The 18,384-nt window shown below is 39.0% G+C and overlaps 1 protein-coding gene across 1 annotated transcript in view; it reads left to right on the top strand.

Annotated features, from left to right (window-relative positions):
* The window catches only part of LOC100497531 (dynein heavy chain 11, axonemal), a 187,259-nt gene that overhangs the window by 118,410 nt on the left and 50,465 nt on the right, over nucleotides 1–18,384 (top strand). The window contains exons 55-60 of the mRNA XM_031893873.1: nucleotides 4,566–4,799; nucleotides 6,615–6,761; nucleotides 8,047–8,160; nucleotides 8,244–8,387; nucleotides 11,592–11,774; nucleotides 15,802–15,903. Of these exons, the coding sequence (XP_031749733.1) occupies nucleotides 4,566–4,799; nucleotides 6,615–6,761; nucleotides 8,047–8,160; nucleotides 8,244–8,387; nucleotides 11,592–11,774; nucleotides 15,802–15,903 (924 nt within the window). The remainder of the gene's footprint in view (nucleotides 1–4,565; nucleotides 4,800–6,614; nucleotides 6,762–8,046; nucleotides 8,161–8,243; nucleotides 8,388–11,591; nucleotides 11,775–15,801; nucleotides 15,904–18,384) is intronic.

Raw genomic sequence — 18,384 nt, forward strand, 5'->3', positions numbered from 1 at the left:
AGTTTTGTAAAAATTTCCCCTCCCTTGTTCGGCAAAGTGTCCAAAGGATTATTTCAATCCCTTTCTGTCACATATATACAAGTTTGCCTCATATGGCTATTAATTTGTATGAAAGCTAAATTTTGTGTTATAATTGCGGGGATTTGTTCCATAATTGGGTTTCCATAATCGGGTATTAACTACATGCTTTATTGCTGAAAGGCCTACCTTTGCCCATCCCACAAAAGGTTGAGTGGTTTGACCATTTTGGAATACTTTGTTATGTATAAATGTTAGATGGAGTGTGTGATGTGAATTTAAATTATGTTTGGATCGGAGAATATGCCAGATTTGCCATATAGACATAATTAAATGGTTGCTTTGTAGTATAGGAGATAGCGCCTATGTGTATGTAATATAATTGTTCCAGGGTACAGCAAAACTCACATCTATGCCCTGAGTTGTATAACATGATGAAAGATTCAGCCAGTCTTTCAAAATCCTCATTAATGCTGCTTTATTATAATGTTTAATGATCAGTAAATCTTTTAACTGGTTCAGGATAACAAATCCTAAAGGCTTGGACAATAAAAAATACACATTTTTGTCCATGAACGGTGCAGTGCATTCAAATGGTTAAGTCGCTTTTCGTTCTCCCGCAAGCAGCAGTACCAACCAAGTTTATGGCTGAGACTCTAGGGAGCATATTCAAAGGGTAAACATAGTGTTCCCAACAGTCTAACACAAGGGGAACTCAACACCTTTCTCTTGTATTGGATTAAACTGAAACATGTTGATGAAATGGTGAACTTTGTTCCCTTTGATAAACAAGTCCCCAGCTATCTTTATAACAGAACATTTAGACTACAAATCCTATATGAAACATCCTGCCTCTATTACTGCAGAATTTGGAGCCCTAAATAGAACTGCTTAGCAGAGCGATTGACAGAATTAAGTTCAGCAAGTCAAAGAAAGTGACTCCATGAGTTATATAAATATAGCAAAAATAGATTTTTGTAATGATTTTTGTGCATTTATACCATAAAACTAAGTAGACATTTCTAAATAGTTTTGCACACTTTACTGCACTGGAACTATGGATTTAAAATACATTGCAAATCATTTTTGGCCTAACTTCATTGAGTTTATATTCCCTTTTATATTTTGTGTACTAGCGTCTCTCCAGAACTCAAGCAGTTAAACCATCCTAATAAATTCCTCAGATGTTTCCCAAGCTAGAAATGACCCGGAGAGACAGTACCCCAAGCTTGTGGTTAATATTATAGGGTATACTAGTGTGGAACCAAGTTGAGCGGAACCCATTAATGTCACAGTGATCAGCTACCAATGGAAATAAATAATTCATGATGAAGGGAATTAGTCTAATTAGCAGGCTGCTTGAGTCCTTTGATAAAACCCAGCTCTAATTCCGTGAAGGGCAGGAAGTACTGTCATCAGTCAGCCCTGAAAAGATTAGCATCTATTATGAATGAGGTGAGACACCGTCGTGAAGTCATGTGTGTCCTGGAGACAAACGTAATATGTTCCAGAATGGACCACCGCTTGTCTCTCCGGCAGATCACGGTTCCTGCTGGGCTATTGTATGTAACGACAAGCAGAGATCACTGCACCTATCATTCTCCTCCTGTCTATCATCCTGACAACTGTGCAAATACATTTGCTATGCAAAGCGGGGAAGCAGCAGTCAATTGCTGACACAGAATACAGTACATATAGGGAAGAACCCCTGGCTTTGCCTGGCATAGTGTGCCAAGAGGAAAGGGGCTTTGTTGATGTGCCAGGAAAATGGTGTTAACATGCAAATCATATTAAATATTTCTAGTTGATGCTGATTTGCCCGAAAACAGTAGAGAGAAGCAAACTGTGTTTTCATGTGATTCCTATTGATATCAGTCGGCAGACTGGGGCATTTTATATTAGAAAAGGCCCCAGAGGCCAAAATGCTCTAAAATAAATCATAGAATTTCTTCTGCACCAGGTGCAGTGTTTACCAACCCAGCAGGATACATCTAATGGTTATCGGGTTTTTAGGGTTCAATCCATATTTGTGATCCAACACGGGGAGGCCCATTTATCAACACTCACCCAGTGGAGAGTAGGCGAATGCTTCCAAGAACAAGGCCTTCTCCGACTTCACCATCTATCTGTATCCATATGTATACATCCATATGTATCTGTGAATCCTGCTCTTCGCCTTATAGCCTTGTGGAATTCTTTAGCACTTTCTGGCATCTGAGACAAACACTCTTAAAGGAACAGTAACTCCAAAAAATGAAAGAGCTTTAAAGTAATAAAAATATAATGCACTGTTGCCCTGCACTGGTAAAACTGGTGTGTTTGCTACAGTAACACTACTATAATTTATATAATAAGCTGCTGTGTAGCCACGGGGGCAGCCATTCAAGCTGGAAAAAAGGAGAAAAGGCACAGGTTACATAGCAGATAACAGATAAGTTCTGTAGAATACAATAGTGTTTTATCTGTTATCTGCTATGTGCCTGTGCCTTTTCTCCCATTAAATGGCTGCCTCCATGGCTACATAGCACCTTATTTATATAAATTATAGTAGACTTTCTGAAGTAAACACACAACTTTTACCAGTGCAGGGCAGCAGCACATTATATTTTAGTTACTTTTATACACTTTCATTTTTTGGTGTTACTGTTCCTTTAATATACAAAGTATTCCATTAGTCTCCTACATGCTCACAAGGGGCACCCAGCTTTAGCAAGACTCACAATATTGCAAGACAATATACTATATGAAAAATGAACTGGAAAATCTTAATACAATGTTTGATTATGGTCGGACAGAACTTTGTTTATAATATGAAGTATGTAGACATAATTCTGTGTAATGTGGATGGGGAACAATGAAGTCACTTGATATGGCATTTTTTAAATATCAGCGGCTCAGCAGCAGCTCAAGGCTTGTGTCAAAACACCCGGCAAATGGTAACAATATGTTGTTAATGATGTGTTCTGATGAGCTTACAGTGATTTATAGCCATATACACTGAGTGCAAAAGACTGAATACAGTTAACACAATAAGAGATTTCTTTTAAAAAATGAACAATGAACTAAAGCAAAAGAGCAACTCAACAGATTAAATAGCAGGAAACAATTTCAGCTTAATAATGTACAGGGTACCAATTGCTTAAAGAATATTTAAAATTAAAAAATATATATATTTTTTTTCTTCATGGTGATGAGTTGGCAGCTTATTGACCAGTGTATGGGGCCTGCCCGACCAACATATGGCCGATAATTGGGCAGGTTTAAAAATGCTACCAGGGCAATGAGCATATTGCCACGCTGGTGTAGTCCTCTTCCCATCAGCCTGCATCCCGTCTGAACGATCAGATCAATCCAACATCAGGGAAAGATCCACTAGTTTGGGACCTCGCCAGATGAGTGGATCTTTCAGTGTATGGCCAGCTTTTTAGAATAAAAAAGGTTATACCACCTACAAAGCCTATAGCTTTTGCTTGGTCTCCAATAGACATCAACAAGGGGAGGACAATCAGGAGGCTCCAGCGCTTATATATAATCTTCCCTACCCTTGCTGATGTCTATTGGAGAAACATGCACTTGGGGATATATAAGTGTGCATAAGTCCATGATATATGCAAAGGCAGGGTCGGACTGGGGGGTGCAGGGCCCACCGGGGCTCCCACTCCAGGGGCCCTGCAGGTGCCCCAGCCAGCCGCGTCCCCTAACCCCCCGCCAGCCGCGTCCCCTAACCCCCCTGCAGGGCCCCCGCCTGACGTCCTCCCCGAGCGCGTATAAATTGAACACGTCAGGGGAGGAACAGTCAGTAGGGGGAGCGCCGGCAAAGGTCGGACTGGGCCGCTGGGGCCCACTAGGGCCGGGGCCCACCGGGATTTTTCCCGGTGTCCCGGTGGCCCAGTCCGACCCTGTGCAAAGGTAAAAGACTCTAGGCTTGCTGGGTAATGTAAATCATTGTTTTTGTAAATAAATGTACAACATTGGGAAGTGAAACTGTATTTATCCAAATAAACATTGTACAATTCAGCTTCACCCACCTGAACTTAAACTGTTTGTTCACCTTAAAATTAACTTTTAGTATGATGTAGAATTAATTTGCAATTGGTCCTCGTTTTTTATTTTGTGTGGTTTATTTATCTTTTTGTTCAGTAGCTTTCCAGTTTGGAATTTCAGCAGCTATCTGGTTGCTAGGGTCCAATTTACCCTAGCAACCAGGCAGTGGTTTAAATGAGACACAGGAATATAAGTAGGAGCCCTCTCCTACTCATATTCCTGTGTCTCATTTAAACCACTGCCTGGTTGCATAGAAAGCAAAGCAATAAAAAGTAACAATTACAATAAAATTGTAGCCTCACAGAGCAGTAGTTTTTTGGCTGCCGCGGTTAGTGACCCCCATTTTCTTCTGAAAAGAGTCAAAAGAAGGAAACTTATTCAAAAACTATAAGAAATAAAGATTAAGACCAACTAAAAGTCAACTTAAAGGTGAAATACCCTTTTAACAAATGATTGGATAATTGTGGCTAACAGAATCTCCTTTGGTTTTGTTTGCTCCACAGCCCCAAGTGAAGGAGTCTATTAGCCAGTTCATCACTTATGCACATACAAGTGTGAATGAAGTGAGTGTAAAATACCAGCAGAATGAAAAGCATTACAACTACACAACCCCCAAAAGCTTTCTGGAACTTATTAAATTATACTGGAACCTCCTTGGAAAGAAAAGGAATGAGCTAGTCCAGAAAATGGAGAGACTGGAAAATGGTTTGCAAAAGCTTCAAACAACTGCACTTCAGGTGAGAGACTGTGGTGTTATGTAATTTGCACAATCTATGTTATGTTTTATAAAGTTATATGCTTTTGAAGGATGTCAGAGTGTTGCGGCCTCAGGAGATAGTGGGAGGAGACTGGGAAGCCATTCTGTGTGTGTGAGAGATAAATATGGTGAACTCTAACAGCCTGTCTGCATTACTGGGATATAACATGTACCCACAGAAAAATAAAAATCTAAAGCACATTTACCAGACCAAGAAAACCTGAGATATGATAAGCCTTGATTTGATAAATGTCTTTTACTGATTTAGCTAATAATTGATTGTGTGTTTTGCAACTCACAATATTCCAGACATGATACCTAAAGTAGCTGTGAATGAGTTCTACTTGCGTCCATTGCCCCCACACAAATATATGAAAGCAATCAGAGGTGAAAAATGTTTTGTTCTGTTGTTTTATTGAATAGTGCCATGACTTCACTTATTGTACAAGAATTATATCCAAGGCTATTGTCATCTCAAGACCTACATTTAGTTAGTCGATATTGGTATTGGTATGTATACTTATACTCATATACTATATATGTGAGCTAGCGATGTGAGTATCAGGAAAAGCTCAACCTACACCAGTCCCTCCTGCAAAACTTTAACCCACACCGAATCCTAACCCATAAAATGTTACCAATGTTGGATCGGCACCCAACCCGTACCTGCATACCTAACCCGCCTGGCCTAAGGGTTAACCCGCAGGTCCCACAGCTTGTGGGTCAACCCACATATTATTAATGTGAGCATATATGGATATAGGTAGGTCTGTAGAGGTATGTATATATTAGCCTTCTCCTCAAGTTCACTATGTTTCTGGCTCTATCACTTGGAACATATATATATATATGTATAGGTACAGAATAAGGATCGGTGAATAACCTATGCAGACCTACAGTAGTCCCTGTAAGTGCTTTCTACTGTTGCTATATATATGCACTGTGGGTCATTTAGGAGGGTTGAACTTAATGGACCTTTGTCTTTTTCAACCCAAATTACGTACTCTATGTAACTATGTACTGTATCTTTTAATCAGCAGTTTTATAATAAATTATGGTTCTTAGCTATTATCATTACAGGTATGAGACCTGTTATCCAGAATGCTTGGGACCTGGGGTTTTCCAGATAAGGAATCTTTCTCTAATTTGGATCTCCATACCTTAAGTCTGCTAAAAAATATTTAAACATTAAATAAACCCAATAGGGTTGTTCTGCCTCCTATAAGGATTAATTATACTTTAGCTGGGATCAAGTACAGGTACTGTTTTATTATCACAAAGAAAATCATTTATAAAATTTAGAGTTATTTGCTTATAATGGAGTCTATGGCCGATGGCCTCTCTGAAATGTGGAACTTTCTGGATAATGGGTTTCCGGATAATGGATCCCATACCTGTACTATACAAATATAAACCAAGTCAGCCTTGCAAAGAAACAGTGTTGATATCTGGCACTTGGCAGATGCTCATTGGCCAAATGCTTAATGTTTAAAAAGCAAAATTATCTGCATACATTTTGTGTTATCTACTGTACTCATAAAAGAAAATCATCACCTTAAACAAAATCAACTTCGTTAGCCAGAAAAATCTCTCTTTTTTTTTTTTTGCTGTCTCCAAGCCAGCATTTGATAAATACTAAAGATAATCACACATCCTCCAGAGGAACAAAATAATTATACATGTTTACAATGGTGCCCAAGGCATAGTTTCAACTTTAAGCTATGCGATTTTGATATAATTGAAAATAAAAATGTCTTGAAACTTAATTAGCAAGGTCCCTGTTGTATTCCACCAGGTGGAGGATTTGAAGTCAAAACTTGCCGTTCAAGAGGTAGAACTTCAACAGAAAAACAGGGACATGGAGGCGCTGATTTCCAAAGTAGGGCAACAAACGGAGAAACTGAATCAAGAGAAAACCGTGGCTGATGCAGAGGAGCGTAAAGTACGATCAGCCTTTTGGGGAAAATAATCATATTAATGAAATTCGCTTGTCACAGAGCGTGAATAGGAGGCACGGGTTAAACACCTCACAGTTGTACTTTTTAGAAAATCATCTGACAGCGCTAAACATTTCAAAACACTATGGAATGCAGAATGTGGTATAATTAGGCTTGAAGGGTAGAATGCTCAGAATGATCTAAAAGAAAGAAATAACATTCTAGCACAATAATGATTCTATTCATCAGTAATGATTATTGAATGTTATTTGGTGTTTTTTTGTCTTCCTTGTCATATTTTGTTTTTATTCACAAGAATATTTTTCAATTAAATACACAAGGGCTATGGATAGCTGTAAAATATATCCTTGTGGACAGTTCATAGTGATGTCCCTAGTGTCATATGATAAGTTATATTTTACATTAGAATATATATTATTCCCCTATATCAGTCTTGTCCAATTTTTCCATTGGTAGCGGTGGGTCAGATTATAATAAAATCATGAAGCTATCCAAAAGCACTCAGTGGAGCACTTGAGCAGTCTTGGCACCATAAAAATCTCATGGAGGGCCATATTTGGCTATTTGGCCTTCAGCTGAATAGCCACACCCTGCATAATACACTAACCTGTAAAATATATTTTACCCCCCTTATTGCAAAATATAATATTATCACAGAGGCATTCCATGACCCATAGGCTTTAATATAGGTTGTGGAACTTCATGGTGGGTTTTATTATTAATTATAATACAAATGTTTCAGTTCAATATGTGTCACATGACACATATTGCATCACTAAGGACCTGTTATAACTGATGACATCACTAAGCACTTTGGAGTTTTGTAATTTGTATAAAAGGTCTTGTGCCTTTATATGGTCACATAACTCCTCTGTGACATAATATCCTTATATTTTACAGTAGGGGGTAAATTTTTCCCTATATAAACACTATTTAGTGGTTTGAATTATATTACATTAAGTCCACTCTGCTTTATAATATGAGAATATTAGACATCACTTTTGTGGTCCACATATAAAAGAACTCTCAAACTCTGTGTAAAATTCTTTTATTTTTGCAATAAGGGTGCGTTAGAATCTACATGTGATGCTTCTGCTAATACCATATGGAGTCCTAGCTAGAATATGTAGGTATATGTCCCCATCCACCATAATTGGTGTCAGAAAGAATATGAATCATGCGGAAAGTATAGTATGTGGGCATAAAGCTGAGACTATTACAACAAAATTCTAATGCTGTATCTCTTTTGTCAATGTGCTGTATGATTAGATTGCTGCTATCCAGGCAGAGATTACCAAACAACAGCAGGAATCTGCAGATGACCTTGCCAAAGCAGAGCCTGCACTTCAAGCTGCCAACGCAGCCTTAAACACTCTAAACAGGGTAACACCATTTGTCATTACTGCTCTTTTATTTGTCTGTGAGAATTGAGGATTTTAATCATTCATATTTTTAAAAATTTGTAGCTGAATCTGACAGAGTTAAGAGCATTCCCCAATCCACCAGTCGCTGTGACCAACGTGACTGCTGCTGTCCTCGTCCTGCTGTCTCCAAATGGCAAAATCCCCCGAGACAGAAGCTGGAAAGCTTCAAAGGTGTTAATGAGTAAGGTATGAAATCCAGCTGGGAAAGCAAAATAAACCTCCATTTCCTAAATAGAACATACATTTTGGGAGTTGGTCAAATGTATACATAGTATTTTATATGCATATATGTGTTTGAGAGTTGCCATTGCACAACGTCAATCTAACAATTCTTCTGTTTCAAAAGCAGTGTCTATTTAACTAGGTGTGCCGCTTTTCTATTGCCGATATTTTGTCAAGTCAATCAATACAGCAGCTCTGCTTCAGGCAAGCACATTTTATTGTTCTTCAGAATGTCATGCCCATCTGTGCCTTGTCTATCACAGGACATGCATTTTAAATGTTTGCTAAAATTAAGACATTGCAATGAATTAAGGACTAGAAGACCCTTGGGAGAGGCTTATGTTTTGAATTGAACCCAAGAGGTAAGGCAATGGATTCACTGGAATGTTCTTATAGATCAGGGGTCGGAAACCTTTTTGGCTGAGAGAGCCATAAACACCACATATTTTAAAATGTAATTCCGTGAGAGCCATACAATGGCCGACGAGAGCTAGGCCGAAGCCGGGGCCTCGATTTGCGGCTGCCTGTGTAGGACAATGCGGCTTCTGGCCCGTTCCGCCGCGGATACTGCGGGGCAAGGTAGGGTGGGTGTCATCTTTAGCTGTTCAATATGGCTTGTTAGTGGTATAACTAGAGGGCTGCCTAGCACAGTGCACAGTTGGCTTCTCTTTGTAGCCCCAACAGAGACATATTGGTCACTATTTATTTTCAATTCAAGTGTGAACTGTCACAGGTTTCTGCTCCAATGTCCCTCTCAGTTCCCTGGGCCCTGGTTCAAGTGCAACCCGGTAAGGATGCCAGATGCGGGTGTGATGTGGAGGAGGGTGTGGCCTGCGCTCGGCGGATAGAAGACGTGTTCTAAGGCTTAGAACACGTCTTCTATCTGCTGAGCGCAGGCCATGCCCCTCGTTATTTTTTTTATTCAAGATTTTTTTATTCAAGCCATCAAAATAGCCACATCTGGCTTGTGAGCCATAGGTTCCCGACCCCTGTTATAGATGTTGGGTCCAAACATTAGAAGCCTGGTGAGTCCTTCTGTCTTGAGCCTTCAGGGGAGGATGCTAATCACTGCAGAAAACCTAAGGCCAACCTTTTGCTGCATACATGTTCTGTACATGAGGATAGTATCCATAAAAAAAAGTTCCAACACAGACATACAAGATTTCAGTGGAGCTTTAGTGTTCTTTCAAGACCATTTATGTAGGCATGTGACCTTAATTCCCTGTAGTGGGCTTCAGGTATCACTCTTTGCTAGGCCCCAGCTCATGTTCTTCTTGATTGCAACTGACTGTACAGTTCTGGACAGCTGATAACTTAAAAAAACAAAATTCCAAGGAAAACTGTTGTGGAAACTTGAAGGGAAAACTACCTAGCACAATACTATATTGAAATTATCACCCAGCTGACCATAAATGTTACATTTACTCAATATACATATCCCCTGTGTAATAGGAACCATTCTCAGAAGTCTCTCTATAAGAGATTAAGAGATTAAAAATGGTGGATGACAAATCGGTTGTGCAGTGATGTAGATAAGTACTCAAAGGACACCTCTAGTATATCAGTGTATCTAAACATAATAAATTCAGCTTTATCTAGTATTTTATTTCTAAAACATTGTCACTGCTTGCTCTGCTTTCCTCAAGCCAATAACTGGAGTTTAACAGTGGCTAGACAATCTTAGTGCATTTTATCTATGAATCCTTTCAAATGGTTATGGAAACTCTAATCACTCTGCATTGCGGCAAGCTAAATCAGGAAGTTCATGGAACTTTTTACATTTAACGATCAATATATAATCTTGAACCCACTAACTCATGGTGGTTTGTATCACTTACTAAACAGCGGAGAGCACAGCTACTCACACAGGCGTAGGGTATGATCCTTTCCATTATCACTTTTCACATTGACACTCATCACTTCATGAGTGGCTGAGCACAAAGAAAAATCAATGCAACGCACCTGGAAACCCTGATGTTACAGAGCACAAGACAAAAAGGCCTTGCTGCTTAATGGCTCAATTACCTTGGTACATAAGCAGCAGACATGCAGCACGGTATAGAAATGAAAGGTCTCCAGCAGTAAAGAGCCCACCATTTTCTTGATATTTCACAACAAGGTTCTAATATATTCTCTGAAATTGCCTAGATATAAGTTTTCTTATCCATATAAGGTGGCAGTGCAAATAATTCTGTATCATATCACTCTGTAATAGTGATGAGCGAATTTTTTCGGCAGGAATGGATTCACAGCGAATTTCTGCATTTCGCCATTGGCGAATTGTTTCAGGAAACTTCTGGGAAAATTTGCTGCGGAAAAACTGTGTTGCGCAGAATTTTTTTTCGTGCGTCAAATTGGGCGCGGTCATATCAAAAAAGGGCGTGTTCACGTAAAAAAGGTGCGGTTGTGTAAAAATTGGGTGCGGTCGTGTAAAAAAACCAGCGGGCGACAAAAAAGACGCGGGTGACAAAAAAATTGTGCAACAAATGCGTTTTGCCAATTTTTCACCGCTTCACGAATTGTCTTGCCGTTTCGTGAATTTAATGGCAAAGCGAAACAGGACAGATTCGCTCATCACTACTCTGTACTACACAAGAACCATGAATGCCACATAAATGTATTTTTATAAGGAGTACTTAGTGATGTCATCAGTTATAAACCACATTTAGTGATGTCAGATGACTCATTACAACTCATGTAGTATAAGAAGTAATGTACCTACTATGAGGGTATTTAGAAGGCACCTTGAAATTCCATGTGAAAATATTAGTAAAACCACTTGGGAATTTACATCCAATATTTTCATATGGGGTACATATGGTGCCCACGGATCTATGTAATATACAATTGTTCCAGCAATAAAAATAGAAAGCCATTCATAATGTCCAAGCAGTACAAAAACAGCCCCCCACCAGCCCAATAAATAGTAACTGTTTATCTTACAGCAGCTCCTCCGGCATTTACCAGATATCACAGATTGCCAGTCTGGGCCTGAGAAAAATACAGTTTGTTTAGTGCAGCCATCCATAGGTACCAGCACTCTAAATAAAGAGTCAATACGCTGTGTCCAGGCATTAAAAGTTAATATTTTATAGTTGTGTATTAGTTCTTTATCAGCCATAAAGACAATGTCTGTTTTCCTTTTTTCTTTCCATGTGTTCCATTCAGGTGGATGAATTTCTTCAAAATCTCATCACTTTTGAAAAAGAACATATTCATGATGCAGTAGTCAAGGCCCTAAAAGATGAATACTTGAGTGATCCGGAGTTTAACCCAGAATTTGTGCGCATGAAATCCTCAGCGGCTGCAGGGCTTTGTGCTTGGGTGATTAATATTATTCGATTCCATGAGGTAAGTTGAAGCAAAACAAATGGCGTGACTGGGAACTGGGGTATTTCAATATCTTAACGTCTCAGTTATCTATCATATTTTGAGAGGACTATCCTACCCTTTTATTGAATGTGTTTCCCTTTGGTCAGCCTGAACCTATATTCCTTGTTACTAGCTAGATTCTGCCTGATGCGGTTGCCCGCTCAATCCAACAGAACCATGGGTTATGTCTTCCCACTGACTAAACAGGTTCCCATCAGTTCCCTCTGTTATTTGATGCATGTGGGAACACAAACTTGGGAGTGACAAAAAGTGTGTGATTAAAGGCTTTGTTCATGGGCCTATGTCAATCTATTAACATGTCGTTAATTCAAACGTTAGCAAGATGAATTTTATCAGAATTAGCACATTCATCACAAGCAGGTATAAAACTTACACTAAGGAGTGCGTCCTCATTATTCCTGAGAGGGTCTATTCATCTTCCTGCCGCGTAATTAATGTGAGTTGGAATCTTTAATTTTTCACTATTTGCTATGATGAATATTTAGCTTTTCTTCTGTTATTTATCAATCCGCTTTCATATCTCCTGGATACTTCAAAAAGATGTATGTAAGTACTTGGCTAGATTTGTGTTCAGATTGTTGGGCATGCTGCACGGATTGTTAGAAACAATTTTATTTTATGTCTTTTTTTTGCAGTGTTTTAACACATGCTGTGTTGTTTTGTTTGTGTGATTTTCAAAGAAGAGGCTTAAAAAGATTTGTTTAGTATCTATAGTAAAAATGTACTGTTTTTAAGATGTTCATATCTTACTCTTCCATTCAATTTACTGCCTAGTTAGTAGAGTAAGTGGAACCCTAGCAACCAGATAGCAGGTTACATTCCAAACTATAAAGCCACAGCATACAAAGTAAAAAAAACCCACAAAGAATATATATATATATATATATATATATATATATATATATATATATATATATATATATATAAATAATATACCAATATATACAAACTAAATTTTACATTTAATTTCCTCTTTAAAGGAACAGTAACACCAAAAAATTAAAGAGTTTTAAAGTAAAAGAAATATAATGTACTGTTGCCCTGCACTGGTAAAGGTTGTGTGTTTGCTACAGAAACACTACTATAGTTTATATAAATAAGCTGCTGTGTAGCCATGGGGGCAGCCATTCAAGCTGGAAAAAAGGAGAAAAGGCACAGGTTACATAGCAGATAACAGATAAGTTCTGTAGAATACAATAATATAGCCTTTGAATGGCTGCCCCCATGGCTACACAGCTGCATTCTTTATATAAACCATAGTAGTGTTTCAGAGGCAAACACACCAGTTGTACCAGTGCAGGGCAGCAGTACATTATATTGGAATTTCTTTTATACACTTGAAATCTTTGGTGTTACTGTTCCATTAAGAGGCATATTTATCAAAGTGTGAAATTAGAGCTCACTGCAGTAAAATTCTGCCATAGGAATGAATAGGGAGTGGAGGAATTTAACTGTGGTGAGCTCTCATCTCATACTTAATTCTGCTTCTAAATGTCACCTGTAAACTGGGAAAATTGGACTGTAGCCTCAGTCTGGACCCAAACTGGACCTCTTGATCAGCTGTTTTGGGGGAACCTATTTAACTTTTAGCTAACTGCAAAGCCTGTTGTTATAACACGCCTGTGGTAATGCTCTTGTATGCCTGAAACCTTTGTGAAGGTTTAGGCATTAAGCCAGAATTAAAAAATAATGGATTTAGAGCATCACTAGTTTGAAAAGAGTGATCTGTGAACTGTGATCCCTACTCACTATACAGAGGGTGATTACATAACATTCACTTGGTGGAGACTCCTGAGTCAGAGTGATCTGAGCTAAAGGACATTATTCAGTTTGCATTTTGGAGTGGTCTCCATGCACTAAAACAATGGTTTTCAAACCTTTTTAGTTCAAGCCCTCCTTGCAGATCCAGCCTTTGATTAGGGTCCTGCTTAGCTCATGAAATGGGTACAGCTACAGGAAATATTGGTGTATCAACCACTCACCCATTGAAAATCTTGGACAGCAAATATATATTCACCCCAAATCTAATCCTAACAGACCTTCAAGATAGGCTTTTAGGTATATCTATGAGAGCAAAAGGCCATTATCCCTAATGCTCACCCTAACTGGACTCCAGGCTGACCCAACCCTGAAACTGCTTCAAGCCATCACTAGGGGTTCAGCCCCACAGTTTGGAAACCACTATACTACACTGATCATCCTCAATCGCTACTTTGCCTTTCATTTCCCAAATATAGTATAGATAGCAAGAAAACACACACAAAACGGTACGGACTGGTTGACATTGCTATAGAGGTTTTTACTATCTAGACATAAGGCTTTCTGGATCATTATGCTGAACACCACAATACCAAAGGCTTTAATTATCAGTGGGATGTAACGCATTATGTTGATTGAGTTTGCATTATATTGATTGAGAGTGCTATCATTATATGGAACTTAAGCTGTGTGCTCGCTGTGCATATTCATATTACATATATTACATATTTCTAATGATTCTTATCTTTACAGGTCTCTTATTTAAAAAAAAACAATTACTATCTACAAAATCTACAATGTTTTTAATATAACTATGATAGCCCAATATTTAAGATAATTTAATATCTTTTGTTCTTGGTTCTCCATTATAATCCCCATAATGTTTATGGTTTACTGTCTATCATTTAGCACTCCTGAGCTCTATCAAATTATACATTTACATTTTACCACTGCTGCATTTGAAACTGATGATCTTCTTGACAGCATGTGTTAGTAGACAGAACAAAAATAATTCATTGGCCCTACAAAGTATAGAATATTTTTCATTTACTAATAAACTGTATTATAAATCATCCATAGCTGAGGCAGGCTGAATTAAAAAACTGAAGGACTTCCGAGTAGCATTCAGTGTGCACTGGGCCTCTCCAAAGACTTTTTTTTGAGGGGGCCATGTTAAGCCACTGCTAGGCACATACCTCTTCTGCCTCCTCTAGCTCAGGCCCATACACTGAATCAGCCGCTGCTGCAATTGTTGTACCAGGGGGATAGGATTTCCAGATTGGATAGGAGAGATGAGTGAGCAGGGACCAGATATCAGAAAGGAGTGAGTGAGGAATGAACAGGAGGAGTGAGCAGGTAGGTGAATGGAGTAAACAGGGACCAGTAGAAGAGAGGAGTGAGTGGGGACCAGGTAGGAGTTGCACATGGGGATGGTTGAGAAGAGAGTTGCAGAGTGGCGAGGCGAGACAGTAGTTGCCAAATGGTGGTGAAGGGGATGGTTGTAGGGAGTGAGGCTGGTGGCCTTGCCTTGTTGGTTCAGCCCTGCTACTTGTATACAAGGACCCCTGTGCTTCCCTTAGTGGGCACATGTAAGCTTCTGTAATGCAAATGCACACACCTCCCTGGGCAGAAGAAATACCATGGCGGATGCTAAATATGCAGACTATAACATAAGCCTGTGTGATTGTCAGGGTCCAAGGTTAGCCAGTACAATTTTTCAGCTCCCCCAGTAAATTTCCATTTTATTGTCCTTTAATTCGTCATACAGTGTTACAAAACAGTGACATATAAAATATGTATATGAAATAATGAATACCAGGAAAACTTCTGGTGGGCCCTCCTGCTTCTAACAATTTGGCCTAATTTCCTATTTCTTTATTTGGGAACAAAGAGACTAAATATAAAGAAGAATATAATATAGTATGTAAAGAGGTTGTGTGAGAAGTTAATGAAAAATAGTTTGGAGAGTGTGCCCATGGTCTAGGGTTTTCTAGTTGGCCCCTGGCATCCCAGGCCGACGCTGCTGCCTTGTGGAGCTTACAGACAGTGGGTATGTAACATAAAGACACAAATACAATGGTAATAAATGCAACCAGTTGTGGGTCAGGATTGACAATGGTGCAAGCAGTTCCTGTTCCCATCTTTTTTACTTTCAATAATTATGGTTTGGAAAGAAGTATAAATAAAATCTGATCAAAACTTAAAACCAATCTTTTTGATTTTTTAGGTATTCTGTGAGGTGGATATAAAACGGCAGTTGCTGTCCCAAGCCAACACAGATCTTGTTATTGCAGCCGAAAAACTGGAAATGATTCAAAAAAAGCTGGAAGTATGTATCAATAGTACATTTTTTCTTTACATCAGACTGTCCATAGACAAACCCAGGCTCCCCTGTCTGGTGTGTTTTAAAGTAAAGGTATAAAGGGTCAAACCAAAGACCCTGTACTTTCCTAAGCTACAGATAGGGAACAACAGAAAAATTCAGCAGAATATTTTGCATTTTAATTGCTATCAAACTCATTAACACATTAGTGGGCAAATTCTTTAATTTCTGCGTGTCTCCTTGGTGAAGCAATTTATTTAAACACAGAATTTTATTTGAACGTGAACTATGAAATAAGTTTTGAAAGGAAACTGATGAAGAAGAAATGCAGCGGGCATTTAATAAGTAGAACAACGGCAAGATAATTAATGGGCATGCATAAAGATTCATGCTTTATACCAAAATTTTAATTTTGCACATAAATGTGCCTGATGTAGGCAGCATTTAATCACCTAGCTGACAGGAGTAACTACTTTCATTTAACCTTGACTGAAGATCATGAATTCTAACAGGTTTAATTGGGTACATCATTGAACAGAATGAACAGAGCAAATTTTTCTCAATTCATGGGCTGTGATTGACATGCACCGCAATACCGCGTCGCACAATTAAAGCTGATCTGTATTCCAGGTCCGGGCAGCGATTGCCATAGCAATGTGACACTGTTTGATCATGGTGGCAAAAAAAAAAAAAAAGTCTATATATATTTAAAAACGGGAGCTTAATGCGCAGGGTTTTAATGCACAAAGTAGAGAGGAAGAGAATGATTTATTACTATTAGACAAAACCTGAATAGTCTGGTATCAGTAACCTCCATGTAACAGAACAGAAATTAAAAATGGCACTTTTGTCAGTACAGGTATGGGACCTGTTATCCAGAAACCCATTATCTAAAAATCTCCAAATTACGGGAAGAACATCTCCCATAGAGTCCACCTATCATCAAATAACTCAATTTAAAAAAAAAAAAAAAACTATCTGCTTTGTAATATTAAAATAGTGGGTTGTACTTGATCCCAACTAAAATATAGTAATCCTTATTGGAAGCAAAACAATCCTGTTGGGTTTATTTAATTAATTGTGTAAATGATTTTTTTTTATTAGATTTAAGGCTTGGTGATCCAAATTATGGAAAGACCCCAGGTCCCAAGCTTTCTGGATAACAGGTCCCATACCTGTAATATATAGCATGACTATCACCTGATACCCTGAGTTCCAAAAGTGCCTGACCAAGTACATACAAGGGGTCATTTATAATAAAGGATGCAGGGTGTGCAAAAGGGCCTTATTCTGCATTGTTTAGGCAGCACTTTATCCAAGGGGGGCTGGTGGCTGGAGGCTGGAGGCACAGAGGTGCCCCCCCCCCGCCCCCACTGACATGCAAGATAAGGAGTGTCAAGTGGCACAGCCTGCACTGGGGCCCTGTCCTTACTGCCTGTTCCAAGGTAGAGCTCTGCTTTGCCTCCTGATGTATTTCCAAGGACACAAGTGCTTGGTGGGTGAGCACTAAGTGGTGTGTTGTTCTGCTCATTAGAGCTCTAGCATTTGCACCCCAAGGAATAATAAGTGACCCCTACAGACTAACCCACCAGCATACCAGGAAAACTCTTCATGCTCTCTGGTATCAGTGGGCCCTGCTGCTCACCTAACCATTTGGCCTCCTAAGCCTATACCATGGCCATTTTCCATTACTGTATGAAAATTAAAAATACATTGAGTCAAGGATAAATTAAAGTGTTCAAAGAGAAATTGCCCTCCCCTTTAAACAAGTGGTGTAGGACTGCCCAGACCAGGGGTGACTTTGACATTATTGGGCAACTTGAATCTATTGCAATATATGGACAAACAATCCCTGTTTTGTTTAAAGGGGAGGGTATTTTTAGTAGCTGCACAAATGTCTTAGGGGTATATTTATTTTAGTGTGTAAGCCAACATCACTGGTGATGTTGCCCATAGCAGCCAATCAGATCTTTGCTTTTGTTCTTGTTAAATTGTAATTGCTGATTGGTTGCTATGGGCATGTTGCCTTACACACTATAATAAATATGCCCCTTAATGTATCCCTTAATTAATTGATATAGGCAAGTGCAAAGAATTTTTTGTCTTTGTCTTATTAAATTTTGAGGTCACAGCCTCATTGAGCACAAATTCGCATTTTGCTATAGTTTAATAGGAGCAGTAGCCAACTCCAGTTGTAGCTCATTCCCAGCTACAGTCAGGTGATCTCAGTGTTGGCCAATAAAAAGGCAAACCATTTGGGCATATTACCATTGAAAAGCAAGTTACAGGTAAAACCAGGGCAGGAACTACCAGAAGTGCAGTGGGTGCACCCTGGCCCACATCCCCTTGGGGCCCACCGGACACTTGTGCCATGTGAATCAGCTGCAAAAACTGCATCCAGAGGGGGTCCAGCTGCACAGCCTGCACCTTGGCCCTATCACTTATAGTTCTGTAATTGGGTAGAACTTAGTCCCTGTGAAAAATGTA

This window comes from Xenopus tropicalis, chromosome 9, assembly GCF_000004195.4.
Source record: "Xenopus tropicalis strain Nigerian chromosome 9, UCB_Xtro_10.0, whole genome shotgun sequence".
Lineage (NCBI taxonomy): Eukaryota > Metazoa > Chordata > Amphibia > Anura > Pipidae > Xenopus > Xenopus tropicalis.